The 19,066-nt window shown below is 43.2% G+C and overlaps 1 protein-coding gene across 1 annotated transcript in view; it reads left to right on the top strand.

Moving 5' to 3' along the window:
- Positions 1 to 19,066, top strand: part of aff2 (AF4/FMR2 family, member 2) — a 135,127-nt gene that overhangs the window by 100,994 nt on the left and 15,067 nt on the right. Inside the window, exon 10 of the mRNA XM_027002154.2 lies at positions 18,866 to 19,028. Coding sequence (XP_026857955.2) covers positions 18,866 to 19,028 — 163 coding nt within the window. The remainder of the gene's footprint in view (positions 1 to 18,865; positions 19,029 to 19,066) is intronic.

The following is a 19,066-nucleotide window of genomic DNA, read 5'->3' as shown; positions in this document are numbered from 1 at the left end:
TCCTCATGTTTATTCAGCTCAAACCCTATTATTTCCTTGAGAGAAAAAAAAAAACTTTCCTAGAGGATTTAAGCTAATCCAAAATGTCTGTCAGCTCATGCCATTCAGACATTCAGATCCCGAAACTTTAGCCAGAGGGGCTGTGAGCAACACCCGCCACCCGTTTTTAACGCCAGAACTATGGATCTTTTTCACGAGATGTATCATGTGTCTGTGGGCGGGGGCGACGACTCTCCTCAGGTCAGCCGAGCTGGCTGCATCTTCCCAGCCAATGTGCTGTCAGCCTTGATTTGTGTGGCCGGTGTGCATTTGTTCGGCACTGGCATCCTCAGCAGGTCGAGGCCAACCTCCGGTCGCCCTCCTGACAGACGGAGCCCTCGGCCTCTGCCCCCTACAGCCTTTGATATCGATACAGACGTAACTCAGGCCAGTTGGGCGTGCGAGTGTAACGTCTGCAGCCAGAACCCCAGTCCCCTTCCCCAAGCCTGAGTGCTGTTCCAGCCGCTGTTGTCCTGCAGCAAGAAGGAGGCAGCCAAAATGCTCACCCACCACTGAACCACCTCGCAAACCATGATAGTAACCAATAAACACACAATGCACCAGTAAGCCTCATACTGTTATGTGCTAATGTTACATGCTAATCAAAAGCTCATTTATCACTAGCCACATGAACATTTTTGATCAGACTGGTTCTTTAAAGTTTCTTTGGGCAGACTTAGGTTAGACAGTGCCCCATTTTACTCTGAGCTACACTCCAACACTATAACCATAATTGTTGGCATGTACAGGAAACCACAAATGTAATATTTAAATAAGAGGATATGAGTCTTCAAAGAGATGTGTGAACACTGATCTGAAGGCGGTTGCAAGCACTCTAAGCCTGTTTGGTTGACTTCAGAACCCTCATTGCCTTTTTAATGCAAGCTTCCTGAGCCTGATTTCAAAGGAGCTGCCGATACAAATTAATATTCTTTATGTTCAATGTCCGAGCAAGTCAAATGAGATTTGGGAATGGCAGGCGCTTTTTACTGGCGTTAGCATGGTGGATGCAGCTCAGAAGGCCTCCTTCACCCAGGAGCTTCAGGAGCAGGAGCAGGAGTTCCCCAAGCAGAAGTAGTGCTGGCATAAACAACTAGGCGTGGGGCCAGCTTCCTGGTACTGGAGAAGAGTAGCTGCAAGGTCGGCGTTCCTGTGTCTGGTTTGGTGGATGTTATGGAAGCTTCACTTCCATTTGTTTAAACTCTATCGCAGGATTCCAAGCATAATGGCTGAAGTTCTTCGTGATGTATTCCACTTGGAATGAGGGATTTTTTTGCTATACATCAAACAGTTCAGAAACTCTGATGGCATTTTCTCCGCAGATGAGTCGTGAATAAAAATGTTTTGTGAAAGCCACAGCTGGATTATGATCTCCATAAAGCCTGCGAGGATCTCCAGAAGCACATTAGACTTGCAAATGATTTTTCCAAATGGAACTCTGTTAATGGTTCAGATATCCTTGCTCCAACTTGACCTGCGTGCTGCCTGGCGGACATGCCAGGCAAATACTTCAGGACTGTGTAGAACGTACAGCGAGCCTCAGGGGCGTAAATAAATGGGCCATTGATGAGATGGGAGTGTTAAGGAGCTGCATGACAATGTCTGAAGCACTAGGCTCTTTTTGGAGTTACAGAGGGTCTGTTTTTTTTGTCTTGTAAGTATATAAGACAATGTTTTTCTTGTAAAGAACTTTAAAACTTTAAAAACATTTGAGCGTCTACAAGTTACTTTTGACACTGTTATAGGCTCTTACACACATGCGCGCGCGCACGCACACACACACACACACACATACACACTCATTCATACACACTACTTACCTTCTGCTTCTCTTTATACCCCTGCAATCAAAACATCAGGGTTGGTTTTCATGTCATCAAAGCAGAACTTTCCTCAGTGCTCAGGGCTGGTTTGGCATGCAATAACGTGTGTGTGTGTGCGCGCATGCGTTTGCGTGTGTGTGTGCGTGCGTTTGCGCGTGTGTGTGTGTGTATGTGTGTGTGTCGTGTATGCATGTAAGTGTGTTGCATATTAATTTCCCATACAATCTACTCATGCGCATGAGCACACACACACACACACACACACGCATATATACAAGTACTTGTACACATTCATCCTGGGCTTCGAGAGAGATCCAGCCCCTTCCCACCTCACTGACTCACTCTTCTTACATTCCAACTGCAAAAGAGTGGAGAGCGTAGCCCCTTAGACCACCATGACATCTTCAATAGAGCAGTCTCTCTCTCTCTCTTTCTCTCTCTCTCTCTCTCTCTCTCTCTCTCTCTCTCTCTCTTATCATCTCACTCTAAACCCCCCCCCCCCCCCCCCCCCCAGTCTGGATGATGTGCTCAGGAAGAACCGAAGAGCCATTAGGGGAACAACCAGATGTTGGCTCTGTGGACATGCCACAATGAATCACACATGAGTACTATACGTTATCCTGTGGTTCGGAAACATCTCATTTCTCAATGCCATCATGGACGCACAAGCCACAGGCCTTTCAGCTAGGTGTTCCCTTTGTTGATGAGAATTCACCCCCCTTCAGCAAGCCCCAACACACATAACCATACAGGCAGCAATCTGTAGGGCATAAACTAAGCAATGTGATATTTAGTCATTACGTCTGTAAACATTCTGTCTAGATTCATTTCTAGGGTCTCTTTTTCCATTTTTGGGAATGTTGTCATTAGGTTTTCTTTAGAAACGTCTTGTTTGTGTGCCAGTGAAATGAAGTTGGTTCACATCATAGGTTTTTTTGTTTTTGTTTTTTTTAATGCCTGCCTGTTGTTACTTGAGTCCTGTAGTAGTTTTATTACTTTATTGGGTCTTGTGGTGATTTTATGGCTTTGGTTTAAACAGCTCTTGGTCATAGGCACATTCTGCTTTCTGTCAACCCCTAATAGGGACACAGACCCATACGCATATGTGTGTGCACTCATATGCTTCCATGGTGCACACACTGATATATGGTGAGTTTAGCCTTTATTGCCATGTCTATCTGTTCACCAGCCTGAAACTAAATGCCACAAGGTCATAATTTTGAGCTTCTCTCACATTCTCTCTTTCTATCTTTCCATCTTTCTCTCTGCCCATCTTCTTCCTCTTTCTTGGGCTCATACCTCATATAGACTCCAACCAACTAAACTCTGCATCCTGTAAAGTGCGTCTGTCACAATGGGCAGAACCTGTGCTGGCATTGTCTTACTCAGTCATTCTACATTTACTTAAATGACACTCAGGACCAATATTTTACCCCCATTTACATAAGGCTGTCAGGGCCCCCTCAGTATCCAGCTGTTACCTCCCTCTATAAGTCCTCCTTTCCTTCTCCCATCTCCTCACTTCCGTCCTAGCCACAGTTACGCTGGAGCTCACCTGGGATTACATCCTAACCATGCAAGATTTCTGCGACCAAAGTGGCAGACCCAGACTCTGCAAAACAACAGACCCAGACACTGCATCTGAGGGTCCAACACGGGGTGCTTTGGGATCTTGCAAACGAAAGTAGTCAGCAGACCGGCGCACAGGCACAAGAGACACCCAGACCCGCCAAGAGGCGCAAGCATCACCCAGACTGGCAGGAGGTGCTTGCTGTGCTGTTTATGAACAACCTTACAAAAAAAGCCTCAGATCCTGAAAGGTGTTAATGGTTAATTTTTAAAAATGTAAAAATTAAAAAAAAATAAATGAATTTTTTAAAAAAGCCATCTTTTGGAAGAATGCAGAACATCTAAAGCACAATGGTGCCCTTATGGAGGCTGTCATATCTGGTGGATTCTTCCTCTGGCAGCCTGGCAGTGGTGGCAGGAAAGCTGTGAGATGTCTCATTTCCTCTTTTTCTCTGCTGTCACTGTGGCAGCATACCTGTTTGTGAGACTTAATTGAAGTCTCCTTAAGAAAATCTCAGTAAATACACACTTCTGCTTGTTCTTCTTAATGAGCAAAATCACTGGAAACAATATAATTGTTTCCAATTGTGGAGAAAGCAGGACGGAACATAATTTAATAATTTAATGAGTGAGCTCATAAAGACCATAAACCTAGAAGGACTCATTTCACAAATACACGATGGCAGGAAGTTTTAATCCAGAACCACCCTTAGGACACACCTCAGTTCAACATTGTTGAATAAACAAAATTTCAAGATAATATTTAAGTTTGCATGAAATTGAATTTGCCACCAAATATTAACCAGGCCAAACACGCAAATCACATGTGAGACGATTGACATTGATGAAAGTAGGTGGATTCCATCGGTCATATATTGGTTTCATGTTATAACACATCGACAGCTTTGGGTCCACATAGATCCAACCCATTTTTGCCCCAAAGTTGCGGTAAGTCCTCAAACAGAAATCGTCACCTCGGATAGGGTCAATTATCACTGTGACTGATCCTCATTCTGTTGCAGCAGCAACAAACATGTACTGGCAAAGTTATCAGTATTGCCACCTTTAAGTTCATGGGTCTCCTGTTAAAAAGCCCAGTGCACAGAAGGCAGACATATAGTAGCAGCAGACAGAAAACAGCCTCCGTTTGTGTCAAAGCAGAAATCTGTCTGGTAAATGACACTCCAGAAGATATTTATCAAAGTGAGAAGGTGAAGTGTGAACACCCACCATTCACTTTCATGTTTCACTTCTGTCTGACATGGGAGCTGTGAGCTCTGTGGTGACATATCCCCCCCTCCCCAATCCCCCTGCCAACACACACATACACACCCCAACACATGCGCATGCACACACACAGTCACACACACACACACAAACATGCACATACACACATACATAAAGTACAGATTCTACAAGCAAGACCATCATTTATGGTTCTTAGTTTGTATTAAAGGAGGCACATCTATGATGATCTATTAGCATATATTAGCAGAAGATAAACCAGGTCTGCATTGCAAATGGCTTGTAGGTCATTTAGAATTGCTGGCATCTGTGGGGAAAGTGGAGCAAAAGCACGTCAGCGTAGGCACCAGATCGACTCTGCACTCATACAGGAACCACAGACCGCAACATGTCCGGGTTTTCTTTCTCGTTTCCTGTTTTATCTGCCACACAACCCATGCGCGTATTTGCGCAAACGACTGAAGAGAACAAAGGCTTGCGCGCATGCAACACACACACACACACACACACACACACACACACAGAGACAGACTCCGTTGTACCCACAGAGCATAATGATGTTGACACACTTTGTGCCGGAGACAAACAGAGACAGAGACTGCTTTTTAAAAAGCGCACGCTGGCCAATTTCCTTCAGTGACCCACATACCACACCGCCTTCCACTTGTTCCATTCTTTCCGAATGGCGTGATCACGTCTTTCCATTTCTGCTTTTTGTAAAAATTGTAGTCCAGTCTCAATGCTCAGGGCAGGTAGGCATGTTTACTATCACAGTTGTTTTTGTTTGTGTTAACAGGCCTTGAATGTTTTGGTTAATATTTCCATAAAATGATCATTTTAATTATAGATAATGTGCTCTCCCCCTCCTCAAATTTTGTATCTTTTTTTTTTTTTGGCAAATACGATCTGACAGGTTCAGGTTCATTGGGTACGTTCATAGCAGTTTGATGTTTTGAGTATGCTGAATGCTTGGTATTGCTACCATACAATGGGGCTCTTCCTTACCAAAACCCCAGGCCCTTTACAATGGTGCCCCAAAATCTCAGGCCCTTTACAGTGGTGCCCCAAAACCTCAGGCTCTTTACAGTGGTGCCCCAGAACACCAAGCCATTTACAGTGGTGCCCCAAAACACCAGGCCCTATACTGTGGTGCCCCAAAACCGTTTAGGTGCTGTAGAGTAGTACAGCAGGCTCTCTCGCTTTGCCAGAGACATAACTGTATCTGTAACCTGACTTGTAACATCATCTGATTACTGTTTGTTACTTCTGTATTTCTTTTCAACCCACTGATAGTAGTTTCAGAACAAGCTCCCACATACTCCAGAATTTTTCACTGCAGTCTCATGGACAAGTGAGCAGAGGTGTAAAGGTTGTCCATGTAAACATGTCTATTCCCCAGCAGTCCAGCACTGATGAGAAGGCTATTAACATGTATATAGTCAAACGAATATCATCTTAACACTGAAAAAAAATCATGCCATGCAAATCTCATGTCCACATGAAACAAATCCCTTGCTCATGATCAACAAAGCTCAGTGCTCAGATTGCATCATGTGCATTAATGATAGCAAAGAAAAGCATTAATCACACCAAAAAGGCATCAAGGAACACATAGCACATATTTTAAACTTGAATGAACACAGATACAGCCAATGTTGATGCTTCTGGCAGTATGACAATCGTCATAGGAACCATAGCAACCACTCAGTTAGAACCATTAAAAAAATTTTAAAAAGAAGAAACAATAGAGTAAGTGATCCTAGTAATGTAATCCTGCTAGTAATCACCATATTTTTAAAATGTACCAGGAATCGAATTACTGCCTTCTTTTCTGTAACTAATGCCTTTACCTTTTTTGTATATTGATTACGTAAAGCTGTTACATGTATTCCATTACTACACAACACTGGTTGGCAAGTAGGATTGGGCAGGCTATCAAGCCTTTTTAAGATCTGTCGGGTTTTTTGTTGTTGTTGTTGGGTTTTTTTTTGTTTTTTGTTTTTTTTTGTAAATCAATATAGAAACATCAATATCACAGTATCAAGACCATCAGCAGCAAGAAAAGCGAATTGGGAGATGTTGAGGAAGTGAGAGCGATAGAGGGAGAGAGAGCGATGATGTGGTGGTGGTCCATGTCAGTGATGAAACAGCTTTTAAAATTCCCTGATTAGCATGAGTTACAACACTTAAAACAAGGGTTACAACACTTCTACCCATGTGTTCTTAAACTTCATAAAGTGCCTTACAGTGAAGTTCCTTTCACTGCATTTGTTTGGACCAAGAAGAGCTTGGTTGCATAAGAAAATTCAACCTAAGGGAAGGAAAACAGGAGAATATTTAGCAGAGACGAGAGGGACAAGGAGACAAATATCAGAGCATTCAAGATGTCGTCGAACACTACAAACACAAACTGCAAAATATGCACAGGAGAGGAAGCACAGAAAACGGTTGAAACAAACAAAAATATTGTGAGCTTATTTCCTTGAGCCATCTCTTCATAAAATTATGTTTATTGTACTGGAAAATTTTTTTTTCCTTCCCTAAGGTTAAAAAATATAAGTGCAAGAAAATATGATAGTAAGTTTGATAGTCTGTACTGGAAACATGTATAAAATTATACTGTATAGTGATAAAATGTATCAAGTGTTTTGAAAGACAATTGTGATATTTTTAATATTTAGGTTAGATTTATCACAATAACAAATATGTTATGTCAAAATTGCAATATTAGTTTAAATGCATATCTCTCAGTCCTACGGTAATGGTGCTATTTGCTATTTGCACTTTATACAACTGCCTGACCCACAGAGAGCCAACACGCATCTGGAGGAGAACAGGAGTTATAACCGGTAATGGGTTAATTATATCAGGATAAACACATTACCAGGTGTCATCCTTACCCCAGATGCTGAGTGTGTGTGTGTGTGTGTGTGTGTGTGTGTGTGTGTGTGTGTGTGTGTGTGTGTGTGTGTGTGTGTGTGTGAGTGTGTGCGTGCGTGCCCGCACTTGTGCTGTGGCTTGTCCATAACAGCTGGAGCTAGGTCGAAAGTGGCTACACAGCTTTGCAGGGCAGTGACTCTCTCATCTCATTCTTTCGATTGCGCACAGGTGCGCACCGCAAGAAATGAAAAGAAACACACTCCCGCAAAGGACAGGACCTTCTGCCCGCCAATCCTCATGTGTGTGTCATGTCACCATTTGGCCCTGCTGGCCCTCGTTTGACTTCCTCCACCAGACAAAACAACAAACAGTGTCAGCCGTGTTCCCCTATCACATAAGTCCAACAGCAGGAGGCCTGCCACTCCCTCCGCATGCACTGTATGTCGCCCCGTGCGTTTACGTGGACTTGTGGCGAGCGGCAAGTTCAGTCCTCTGTTTACCCTCCTTTACCTTTATGCCAGATGTCTCCGACAGTAACTTCAAATGCTGGCAGTGGGGTGAGGGCCAAAAAGGGCTTTGTAAATATTTAAAAGGCAGGTCATTATTCAGCAGGTTTAACTGGGGTTTCCCTCCACTGCCACCCAACCCCCAACTTCCCCGATTTCTCCCTTCCACTGCTAATCAAACAGAGCAGGGAAAAAAAAGTCTTAGGTACAAGTGGCAGCAGCCAGAGACCTGCAGGGAAACTTAGAGTAATGGAGTAGCAGTGCAGCTAGTGAATGACATGGAGCTCTGAAACACATCCAGACACACTTGCATACACTTATGGACATATTAATCAGTGCTGTAAATCAGTGTCCCATTGCAAATTATATTCATTGTCTTTTCATCCTTCTTCCAAGCATCTGTCACTGTTTTCTATGACATCCATTAAAATCAACAACGCATACCTTCAGAGAGTAAATATTTTATTATATTTTATTACAGTAGGACTCTCATGGTTGTGTTCCAATCGCTGGAACGCACTCAATAGCTATTTCAACAATTGGCATTATTAGTACGGAGGGTTAGCATCTAATTCTCCTTGGACGCTGTCCAGATGCTAGCTGCGTAACAGGTACCGTCAGCTCTGAATGAATGCCCTGACACAATGGCTTCCGTGATGATAATTGAGCTTCACTAGCAATTAGCGGCACGGGGCTGTCTCGGCTCAGGTGCCGGGGGTCGAGCCGCATTAGCGCTAATGTGTGCTGCCATTGTAACGGCTGCAGCATTAGCATGTTATCTGCACGTGGCGCAGCGGCGAACCTCAGCCCCATCCCCCGTGACCAGCCAGGGGGAAGGGGGGAGGGGCCACTGAAGGGGTGGCGCCCGCGCGCTATCGAACTAATTGAAGGCGATGCCGCTAGCCGGTCGGAATGCGTTATCGTCGTCCTGCCCCCGTCCGACCGGAGCAGCGTTCGGTGTGGCGGTTGTTTTCTGTGCCCGTGTAGAAGGGGAAGCAGGAGATGGCGACCCCACCACGATTATGCTCTCCGAGCTGTCAGAGAGCAGGCTTTCAGCGGTGCTTCGGCATTGCCACTAGCTGGTTTAAAGTAGTCCATTAAGGGCGGCTTACACTGATTACTCCCCATGATCAAAGCTCCATTCTGACGCAGCCTAAAACACATGACGATATGAAAGCGAGACGCTTTTTTAAAGTAATAACAGAAACATGACAGAAAATGTGGCTACTTTGTGAAAATGTCTCACAGGACAAGACATAGGACTCTGTTAAAAGAAGCAGTGTAACTGCCATAAAGTCAGTATGGCTTAAGACCTGCACCCCAGGGGCTATTCAGCCTCACCTTACCCAGTATGAGAGAGAACAAGCTGGTGCAGGGAAGACACCATGTTCCCTGCCTCTTTTGCACACTCTCTAACTCTCCTAATCTGAGTTTAAATGTTTACTAATAAGATCCACAGCTGTCCATGAAATTAGCATGTCTTGAGCATGTTTCTCCTGTGAGTGAGATTTTTTCTTTATTTATTTTTTTTTTATGAGGGTAGAGAGGAAGAACCGCATCATGTGCTGGAGGCTTACACGTAAACACACTTAATTAGACACACACACACACACTGCTGAGGAAAGTGCGTTATGCTGGCTTTTCCTTGTTGGTAATTAGTCAAATGCCTCATGCTCTCTCTCTTTCACTCTGTCTCTGTCTCTCGCTTCCTCTCTCCCTCACTCTCCCTCTCTCTCTCTGTCTCTTGCTCTCTCTGTACCCATACCCCACGCAATCCAGATTTTCAACTCATTTATTGATGTGTTTTTCAGCACGGATCCACTCTCCCCTTCAATTTATGTTCTCTCTCTCTGCTGTCAAAACACACTCTCTTTTTGCAACCCTAACCCATCAAGTTTTATTGAATGAATTTTTCATTAACCCCCACCCCCACCCCCCAAACACACCCACCCACCAATCCACACTACACAAAAAGCACCAGAAACGCTTTCATGCCCAAAACTGTAAGAGTGATTAATGTCGTTGGTGTGTAATCCTCTGCTCATGCTAGGGCTAGCACTATTTCTTCATTTTAAAGTAGGGGTGATGGGTGGAGATTTACTCAATCTAACATCAAGCACCACACTGCACCAACACAAAGCCAGAAGAGTTCAGATATTCCAGATATTTTGCTTTTCTTCTAAATATTTATAGCTTGTTGTGCAGTAAAATATACAAGGAGAGAAAAGATTCAAATTAGCATTATGATAATGAGACTTTTTAATGTATGGTGAGTAAATGTATTCCTGAAAGAAAATACATTTCATCTGTAACTTGTTTAGCAATGTGCTCACTTGTATCTGTATTTTTCCTCTGCTCATTATTAATAATGACATCGCTGGTTTTAATGAATTGTATCAGCGCAGGGTATTAGACATTGTACATTGTCATCACAGGAAAGAAAAATTACAATTTAACAAGGCGCTTCTTTATGCGGCATCGATCGTCACTTTAATATGCCTGATGGTGATATAAAAACCTGAGCAGAGGGATGGCATTTGGACAGAGGGAGTGCATGAACGGTGAATAGCTCTGCCTCCGTGCCAGAGCTCTTTTCATAAAGCTGCAGGTAGTAGGCCCATGAGTAACGATGAGCAAATTGCAGCTTCATTAGATTTTCAGCAGTGCTTAGAATGAATATGTCAGCATTTGGGCCTCTTTTCTCAGCTGATGTAGGCCTGTTTCTTTGCATGTGTGCATGTGTGTGTGTGCTTGTGCTTGTGTGTGTTGCCTGCAGTGGATGGCTCAGCAGTTGTGACCAGCTAAGCTGATTTTGAGGTAAAAGGTGCCTGTATCAGGGCATGTTTCTGTAACAAAAGGAGGTCTTTGGTGAGATGAGTATGTGGTACAACAAAGCATATTAAAATCAAATGTGCCACTTCATTCAAATTCCCATTTGTGATTTCCAGGTAAACTCCCATGCAGTTCCTTAGCTTAAGCCCCTGAAGCAGAAACACACAAACACTTACGCACATACACAAAAACATCAATTCCCACGCATTTGCCTCTTTTGTTCTATCGTTCACTCACATAAATGCTCTTTGTATTATGATACAATCCAGAACTGCACAAAGGCAGTATATGACAGAGGTGAAATCTTTCTATTGTCAATTACTGATTTGTGCAATTAAAGGGATATTAGTACACCTCATTCCTAATGGCTGTTTTAATCTCTTTTGGCCAGCGTTTCAATTCTCAATAGCTGAGGGCTTTCCAATATTAATCACAGTCACCCTCCATGCTTAATATATGTAGCTTTGTTTGCATCTTAATTCACTTATGGTTTCTTCCAGTCACAATCCATTATCCTTTTCTCTCTCCTTTTTTCTCTCTCTCTTCTCTCTCTTCTTTCTAATTCATTACTCCTCCCTTTTCTTAATTGCAGAAGCACACACACACATACACGTGCACAATAAGAAACTACCTCAGGCTGAGTTTGGGGACTGTGCTTGTAGCATCCGGAGGGAGAGAACACGATCTAAAATCCTTCAGCATATTAATGAGTTGTTTACTGTGTGAACAGTGCCATTTTGTCTCTCCAAGGCAACCAACAGAATTAGATCACACTGCTTATGTGATCTAATTGCTCATCATTGTGGCCCACAGATTCTACCTTTCTGCATGTTCATCATTAAAAAATGTTTGTTAATTTAGCTTAAGTGCAAATATATGACTGCAGTTCCATTTATGAAATCTGATGTCTTGAAGTACTTGACTATTTTCCTGATACCTTTATTACTCTGGAACAGTTCAAAGGTGTTGCAAATAATTGACACGCTGTCACAGAATTTGAGCAACTTTATTCAATGCTTACTGACATTATTTGTGCTGAACTTTGAAAATGTTAGCCTCTGCTAAAGCTAGAATAGCCAGCCATGCTTGGCCAGGGGTATCCCAGTGGACTTTGAATGAATGAGTCTACAAACCTTAGGCTTCAAGAAGTCACATTCTCCCAGAATCCATTGCCTTTTTCAAGCTCTGGTAATTCAAACTTGTTGTAATGCTTGTAATGCTGAAAGTTCATTTTGTTCACTGAAGTCTTTTACTTTTCACTTTTACTTCAAGAGGTCATGGAATGTACTTGTCTCGTCTTTTTGATTTGATTTGATTTGAAGGCTGAAGGGTGTTTTGGGTCCAGAGCACTGAGCCTTGTAGCAAGTTATGCTTATTACTGCATGCCACAAGTATATTCTCTGTCTAAAGTACAATCAGGTGGACATTTGTATATTCTTCCAAATGTGGTGGCCCATGAGGGTCATAAGTTCATTCTGCTCTGTGGTCACTGGCATGCATGTAACAGAGAAACCTCATAACTACATACATGCTTAATTTATGGTCTAAAATCCAATATTAACTTTGAAATGTTGCTCCTTATTCAGCTCCCCTCATCAACACTGGGGTCTGTTTGGCGTTGGTGGCATGGGAAGAGTGCCCAAAGCCAGCGGAATTTTGTTTTTGAGCTTTCTGCCTCCCCCAGAATGGTTGAAGGTGAGCCAGCAGCCAGTTTGGGATTGGATGCCACCCTTCATAATGGCAGAGATCCCGTTTGGTCAGAGAAAGCCAAAGCTAGAGCCTAATTAAGTGAGAGACAGCTACAGCTGGAGTCATTTGGGTCTTGTGCAATGCACTGACATTTAGAAGGTGCCTTCGAAGGATTTCTGAGCCTCATTTGCTCAGGTTAATTGACTTAGGCCATCAGCACCCTTTGTACTTTAATTGTACATCTCAAAAACATTTACAAAATGGTAATATTGACAACTGGGAAATGTTGCTTTATATTAACCTAACACTTAACAGACCAGCTGTTTATAGATGTAGTGTGTTACCATAGCTCTTGCATTGGTTATAAATGCATGTATCCTCCATTGGTCATGTCAAGTGTTTTGTGATGGTGTTTTGTACAATCACAAAATTCTACATTTGTCTCCAAGCATTAAATATACATTGCAATGTTCACGCACGTTTAGATCAGAATACTCCAGCTATATGCTATACAGAGAATATACTGTTCACCAACAGTGCAGTTCAGAACAAGAACTTGGGTGATTGCTTGGGTAAGGACTATATTTTTTTCTCATGATGAGCACACCATGTGGTCGTCCAGAAATCCCCAGATGAGGGCTTGCATGGTAATGTTGAAGTTGGATGCCTGCCATTCCATGTCCCCAGATGCACTTACATGGACAGCATTGAGACACAGGTGATCGAGTTAGCGTACACAGCAAAACTGACTCTTGTTTACAGCACTATGGGGAGGTTGCCTCATTTCCTCTTTAACACAGCATTTCTGTAAGAATACCATGGCAAAGAAACACCTTTAAATCAAGGCTCTAACCTTCTAAACCACTGGAGCTCAACATAACCTGTAGGGGAAAGCTTACACATGCCATTGCTAGCCAACCACAAGAACTCAGCCGCCCCATGGCTCCTGAAAACAGCTGCATTCCAATCCTATACCTCATATCACTCTTCAATTCTGGTTACAGCAGTTTTGCTGAAACAAAGAAACTTTAAAATATTGTCTGTTATTTGGCTCTATCTTTGCTCATCATTAAACTGTTTGCTGATATGTTTACTAGCCTTACTGAATAACCTTATAGAGCCACAGACAGCAGCTCACACTATTTGTTACTTATGTAACTTCATGGAAATTACTCTATGCTTAGTCTTTGTTTCTGCTTTTTATATATTTAGGTTTTCCCACATGTCAGATGCATTATTCTGTACCATTTCATATGTTGTTTAAGTTGATATTGTATGTTTATCGTGCTCTGTGTCGCTTTTTGCTAATTAGCTTTAGAAGTTGCACACTGTCATGTTAAGCTGTCAGTGTAAATGAGAATGTGTTCTTAATTGTCCAGCTTGTAAAAAAAGAAAGAAAAAAGCAGAAATGTGATTGTTAGCTCTGTGGTGACATTCGAATTAGAAGCTGGCACCGCAAATGGGATTTTACTTTTGCGCAGAGGCAGCTCTAACGGTGACTAGAACAAGTTCTTAGCGAATAGGGGCCGATGATTTAATCAATTAAAGGCTGTAATAGATTTAGGGACATTGGAAAGCTGCGGTGATCATTTTGGAGATGTGGGGCAAGTTATTCTTTGGGGTGATTTATAAAAATAATGTAGTGTGCCGCATGCTGAAGATCATTTAATAAAGCTCTGCGCTGAGTGAGGACAGATAAATTATAGATGACACCCCTCCAGCATGTTCGCTCTCTCTTCCCCTGTCTCCCTCTCTCTCTCTCTCTCTCTCTCTCTCTCTCTCTCTCTCTCTCACTTGTTCTTTTCATTCCTCTTGAGACACATATAAATACATACAAATATACACAGCGTGGCCAGACCTCCCACTCGTTATTTTTGTCTTATGGCACACACAAGTCAGTGAACACGTACACCGTCTTCCCCATTCGCCCTGCCTTATCAAACGTGGCATTTAATCTTCGTACACTCAGAGGCTCGCAGACACTTGCTTAAATCAGAAATGCAGGGCTCGTGAAAACCTGAGAGCACAGCGCAACAGAGGTCTGGCCACCTGCTAGCGACGCACCACCGCCCAGGCTGGAACAGTAGCTCACGCCCTGGCTTCATTGTCCAGGGTGCGAAAACCAAATCAAATGTCTGTTTCTTAGCCTCTGCCCAGATCTCTTCCTGCTCTGACGACTGCAGAAATAGTTCTATAATTAAACATTAAACTTCATTGAAGGGTGAGGTGGGGGAGAAAAAATTTTTTTTAATAAAATAAAATCTCGCCACAGCCCTGCCCTTGAATGTGAGAAGCGGCGGGAGATTGTGGAATGCTAATGCGAGGCAGCCCGGGCTTGCCCGAGGGCCCTCATCTCTGATAGATGTTTAAATAATTAGGAGCTACAAACAAACACTCACAGAGCCAGGCAAGGAGGCGGGTGGTCTTCACCATGCACAAGCTCGGGGGAGACCCGACCGCCCTCTTGCTTGGTTGAGCCCCGTGAACCGGTCGAGGCTTTGCGTGAATACGTAGACGATTTAATGAGCCTCCCTAACCGAACGCTCACAGACACACGCACTCTTTGGGCCACTTTGACAGGTCTTTCTTCTCCCCAGCCACCTTTAGACACTCGGCCAGCGGGCTCACACGCCTCCAGATTTACCCCATCAAGTGGGCCACCGGGCCGTGGCTATTGGCCCCATTGATTGGAGATTATGGTACTCTTTTAAAATGGGGAGAGAAAATAGTGTTAAAGAGAGGGCTCCACAAACCAGTCAGCTGCAAGGTTCAGCTTTTGTTTTGCTGTGACCTCTGATTATCTCTAGGGAGAGCATCTCTGCCTCTTCTTTATCTGTTTCTTTCCCCATTATATTGCCTTTTTCTGCTACTGCCAAGGGGTGCATCTGCGTGTGCCTGTGTCTGCGTGCATGCCTGTTTCAGTGTTTGTGTGTTTTTCGTATCTCACTCTTTCCCGTTCTGCACTGGCCTGGAAAATTGCTTCATTACCAAACATTGAATATTTATGCCATAAATAGTTCTAATATTGTTGTGTTATTTATTTATTGGAGTTTTTAATGAATGCTTGGAGTCGTTTAGTTTGCGTAATGACTACATGGAGGTTCTCAGCGTATGCCGGAAGTAGTATGTTTGAAAGGAGAAAATCTGATGATCTTGGAAGCAAGCATAATTTTGCAGGTTCCATGCTTACTTAAAGTTAATAAGTGCTTTGACAGAGCATTCAGACATCATTACATAGTGTGTGTGTGTGTGTGTGTGTGTGTGCATGCATGTGTGTGTGTGAGAGAGGGAGAGAGCGAGTGCGAGTGTGCATGTGTGTATTTTGGCATGAATTATTGAAGAATTGCATGCACTGAATGTTTTGCAATGGGTAAGGTTAATGTATATCATTTTTACACTGAAGTTTCTGGTCCAACATCTCAAACTAGTCTGCAGTATTAATTAAAACTCTGAAGTGACTCCCAGATTTTATTGATTTATTTGTTTGGGTTTTTTTGTTTAGTCACATCAATGACCTGAAATCTGGACCACTTCAATCCTGCATTTATACCCCCATATGTTCAAAGCATCACAGTTGTTCACACAAACAAATCATGCTAGGTTTTTTGCCTTCATAATTAATCTTCAAAAAATACCTTCATAATTAATCTTCACTTAAGAAAACCATCATTCTACAGAGATATATTACTCTTCCCCCAGCTGTAACATAGCAGTAAAGTACAGTTTTAATTTACCCAACTTATGTAGTCCCACTGGGCCAGGACCGGCTGTGTTAGCCCCCGGCCTGCAGCTCCTTCAGGGGGGAATGCTTCCTTCCTCCTCCCCTGCATGAGGGGCTGGTTCACTAGACACAAGCTATTCCCAGCGGCTCATGCCCCAGCCTGTTCTGAGACTGGGGTAGCGTTAATTATGAATGATGTTGCTTTATTTACTCGTCACACTGTACGCACCATGGATCTTTGCGATCTGCTACGTGCGTCTTTGATTAATGTCTTTTCTACACGACGTCGGCGAGGACCGATCGAGTTGGGTTCCAGCAGGATGCTTTGGCACGAGGATGACTAGGCCCTGCAGGAGAGACAGGCTGCGTCTCAGATGCAGTGAACATATAAACACAAGTCTAATTTTGGCATGTTATTGCATGCTGGTCATTCATAAACACATCCACTGAGAAATAAATAAATAAAAAAAAGTTTTGAAAAAAGCACCCAGTTCAGTGTCACAGTCTTCAGTGTTTGTATCTATCAACAGCATTTCAAGTATTTCTGTGCAGTGTTTCCAAATGTCCCGTAACTCAACCATCCTTTTTCAAGGTGGAATATAGATCTATGTAAATGACATGCTTTCATTTGAAAACAAGCTTGTGAATTTCTTTAAGTGATAGCCCATGGCAGTACAATATATTTTCTGATAAACTTGTAATTCTGTCAGTGAAAAACTGGTGAGCCAGAGAGCAAGTGTTCAGGATAGACTGCTCTCAGGTCAGAGGTCGGCAGGGACATGCAAGGTGAACAGTGGCATCTTCAGTAAGAGGCGAAAGAGTCTGCAGGCATCATTCCTGACTCGCTCTTTCTCCCTCCTATAATTTTCCTTGGGTGTCATCAGCCATCAGCCAAAGGTCGTGCCCATTATGGAAGAAAAGATGGGGCACAAATGACCTTTGTCTGCCATTGTGCTCCTCTTGTATGTCTCACATGATCAGCGGGATTTGCATGGACAGCAGTGTCAGGCCACTGTGGTTAGTAGAACTGTACATTTGTATTTTATATATTTGTAGGATATTAACTGTAATTGCAATTGTAGTTGTGGGCTGTAATTGCAATTTATCTGTTACAGAGGACCTTATATGCTCTAAACATTGTCATAATTTCATTGTTTATTACTACACTGAGGGCACTTTTAAAACACTTTTAAAATATAAAAGACACTATAGAAGACCCAACTTTATATAGTCTGTTTATAGAAACTTTAAATTATTTTTAATTATTACTGTAACTTATTTTCATTATTATTTAAATATTTATTTTAAATTGTTTTGCAGGACATTGTACATTTATAAAACGTGTGTTTTTGTAAAATCTTGGTGGTGTTGTTTTTCTCGTTTGAAAACAATTATGTGATATGAAAGCAGTTCTTGGGCCCCATGCCTTTGCTCTGTGGGAGAATCCTCTGGAGATGTTTGCCTGGCTTCTTGGCTGCCTCCAGCTCTGGCAGGGCTATTGCTGACACAATCCCCCAACATATTACAACTAGATCAGAGCCTTGGGTCTCCCTCACCCCTCTCCCACAAGACACGAGGGCAGGGCACACTCAGGGAGATAGCAGTTTGGTGCCATCTCCACACACTGCCAAACATTTCAGTCTCCCGAGCAAGCTACGGCCTCGAGCTGTACCGCAAACCAGTGACAAAGCAACACTCAGTCTTCATCTCCCATTCAGTCAGGAGCACAGTCTTCATTTTAGAACTGTCACTGTTGTGACTGCAGTTCAGCTTCCTTCCCTACTCTCTCTCTTTCCCTGAGACCGCAGCGGTATTGGCCCAACCTTCTCTGGAAGAGGTGACGCGTTTCCCTGTCGCAACATAATCACTAACAAAGTGTCGACATAAAGCAGCCCAATCTGACCTTTGGGAATGGATTTAATTTGCCTCCCTCCAGCACGTTTGACTCCCATGTAAAGCAATCACGGGCAGCGGAGGCCGAAGACTTGGTGAGAAGTAGAGGTTTATTGGATTAGAGAGCCGCAACCTTTCATAAAATTATAAATAATGGCGAGCAATGGTGGAGAACAGTGAGACGGTGTGGAATAATAACTGGGTGGGGGATGGTGTCCACATCTCTGTCTCTTCCCCAACCATACATCACAGTGGTCTCCAGTTGTTTTGTGGTCAGTTGGACCTAAGCAATATCTTCAGCCTTTGACATATGCAGCATGTATTCTGAAAGATGACTCGGAGAGGATATTTTCCTCAAGCCCCCTAATATTGCTCAATAAACCCTGTAGCTCCTTGATCTCAACAAACCTTGCAACCATGTTAGATTGATTCTTTACTTGCAGCCCTTTAAACCACACTGTTATAAAATATGGTCTCTGTGTTGTATGTATAGAGCACGAAACAAATATTTCTATGAATTACAACCTACTATTACTAATAGACTTGTGCAAAGGTTCACTATGTGATGTTACATCATGTGAATAATGTGCTCGTGTGTGTGTGTGTGTGTGTGTGTGTGTGTGTGTGTGTGTGTGTGTGTGTGTGTGTGTGTGTGCCCACGTTTGCAGCCTCCCAGGGCCCACGCCACGGAGCAGTGATCCGGCTGGCCACTCCAGCGGAGCATCCGGGAGTTCCAGCGAATCAGAGAGCAGCTCAGAGTCAGACTCCGACAGTGAAAGCAGCTCCAGTGACAGCGAGTGCAACAGAGCAACCCGTGCTGCTACACCAGAGGTACATGCCGCGTGCTCTGTACGCTGGAAAGGTGTTCA

Source organism: Electrophorus electricus, chromosome 12 (genome assembly GCF_013358815.1).
Source record: "Electrophorus electricus isolate fEleEle1 chromosome 12, fEleEle1.pri, whole genome shotgun sequence".
In the NCBI taxonomy this organism is placed as follows: domain Eukaryota; kingdom Metazoa; phylum Chordata; class Actinopteri; order Gymnotiformes; family Gymnotidae; genus Electrophorus; species Electrophorus electricus.
This window is presented reverse-complemented; position numbering and strand designations above follow the sequence as displayed.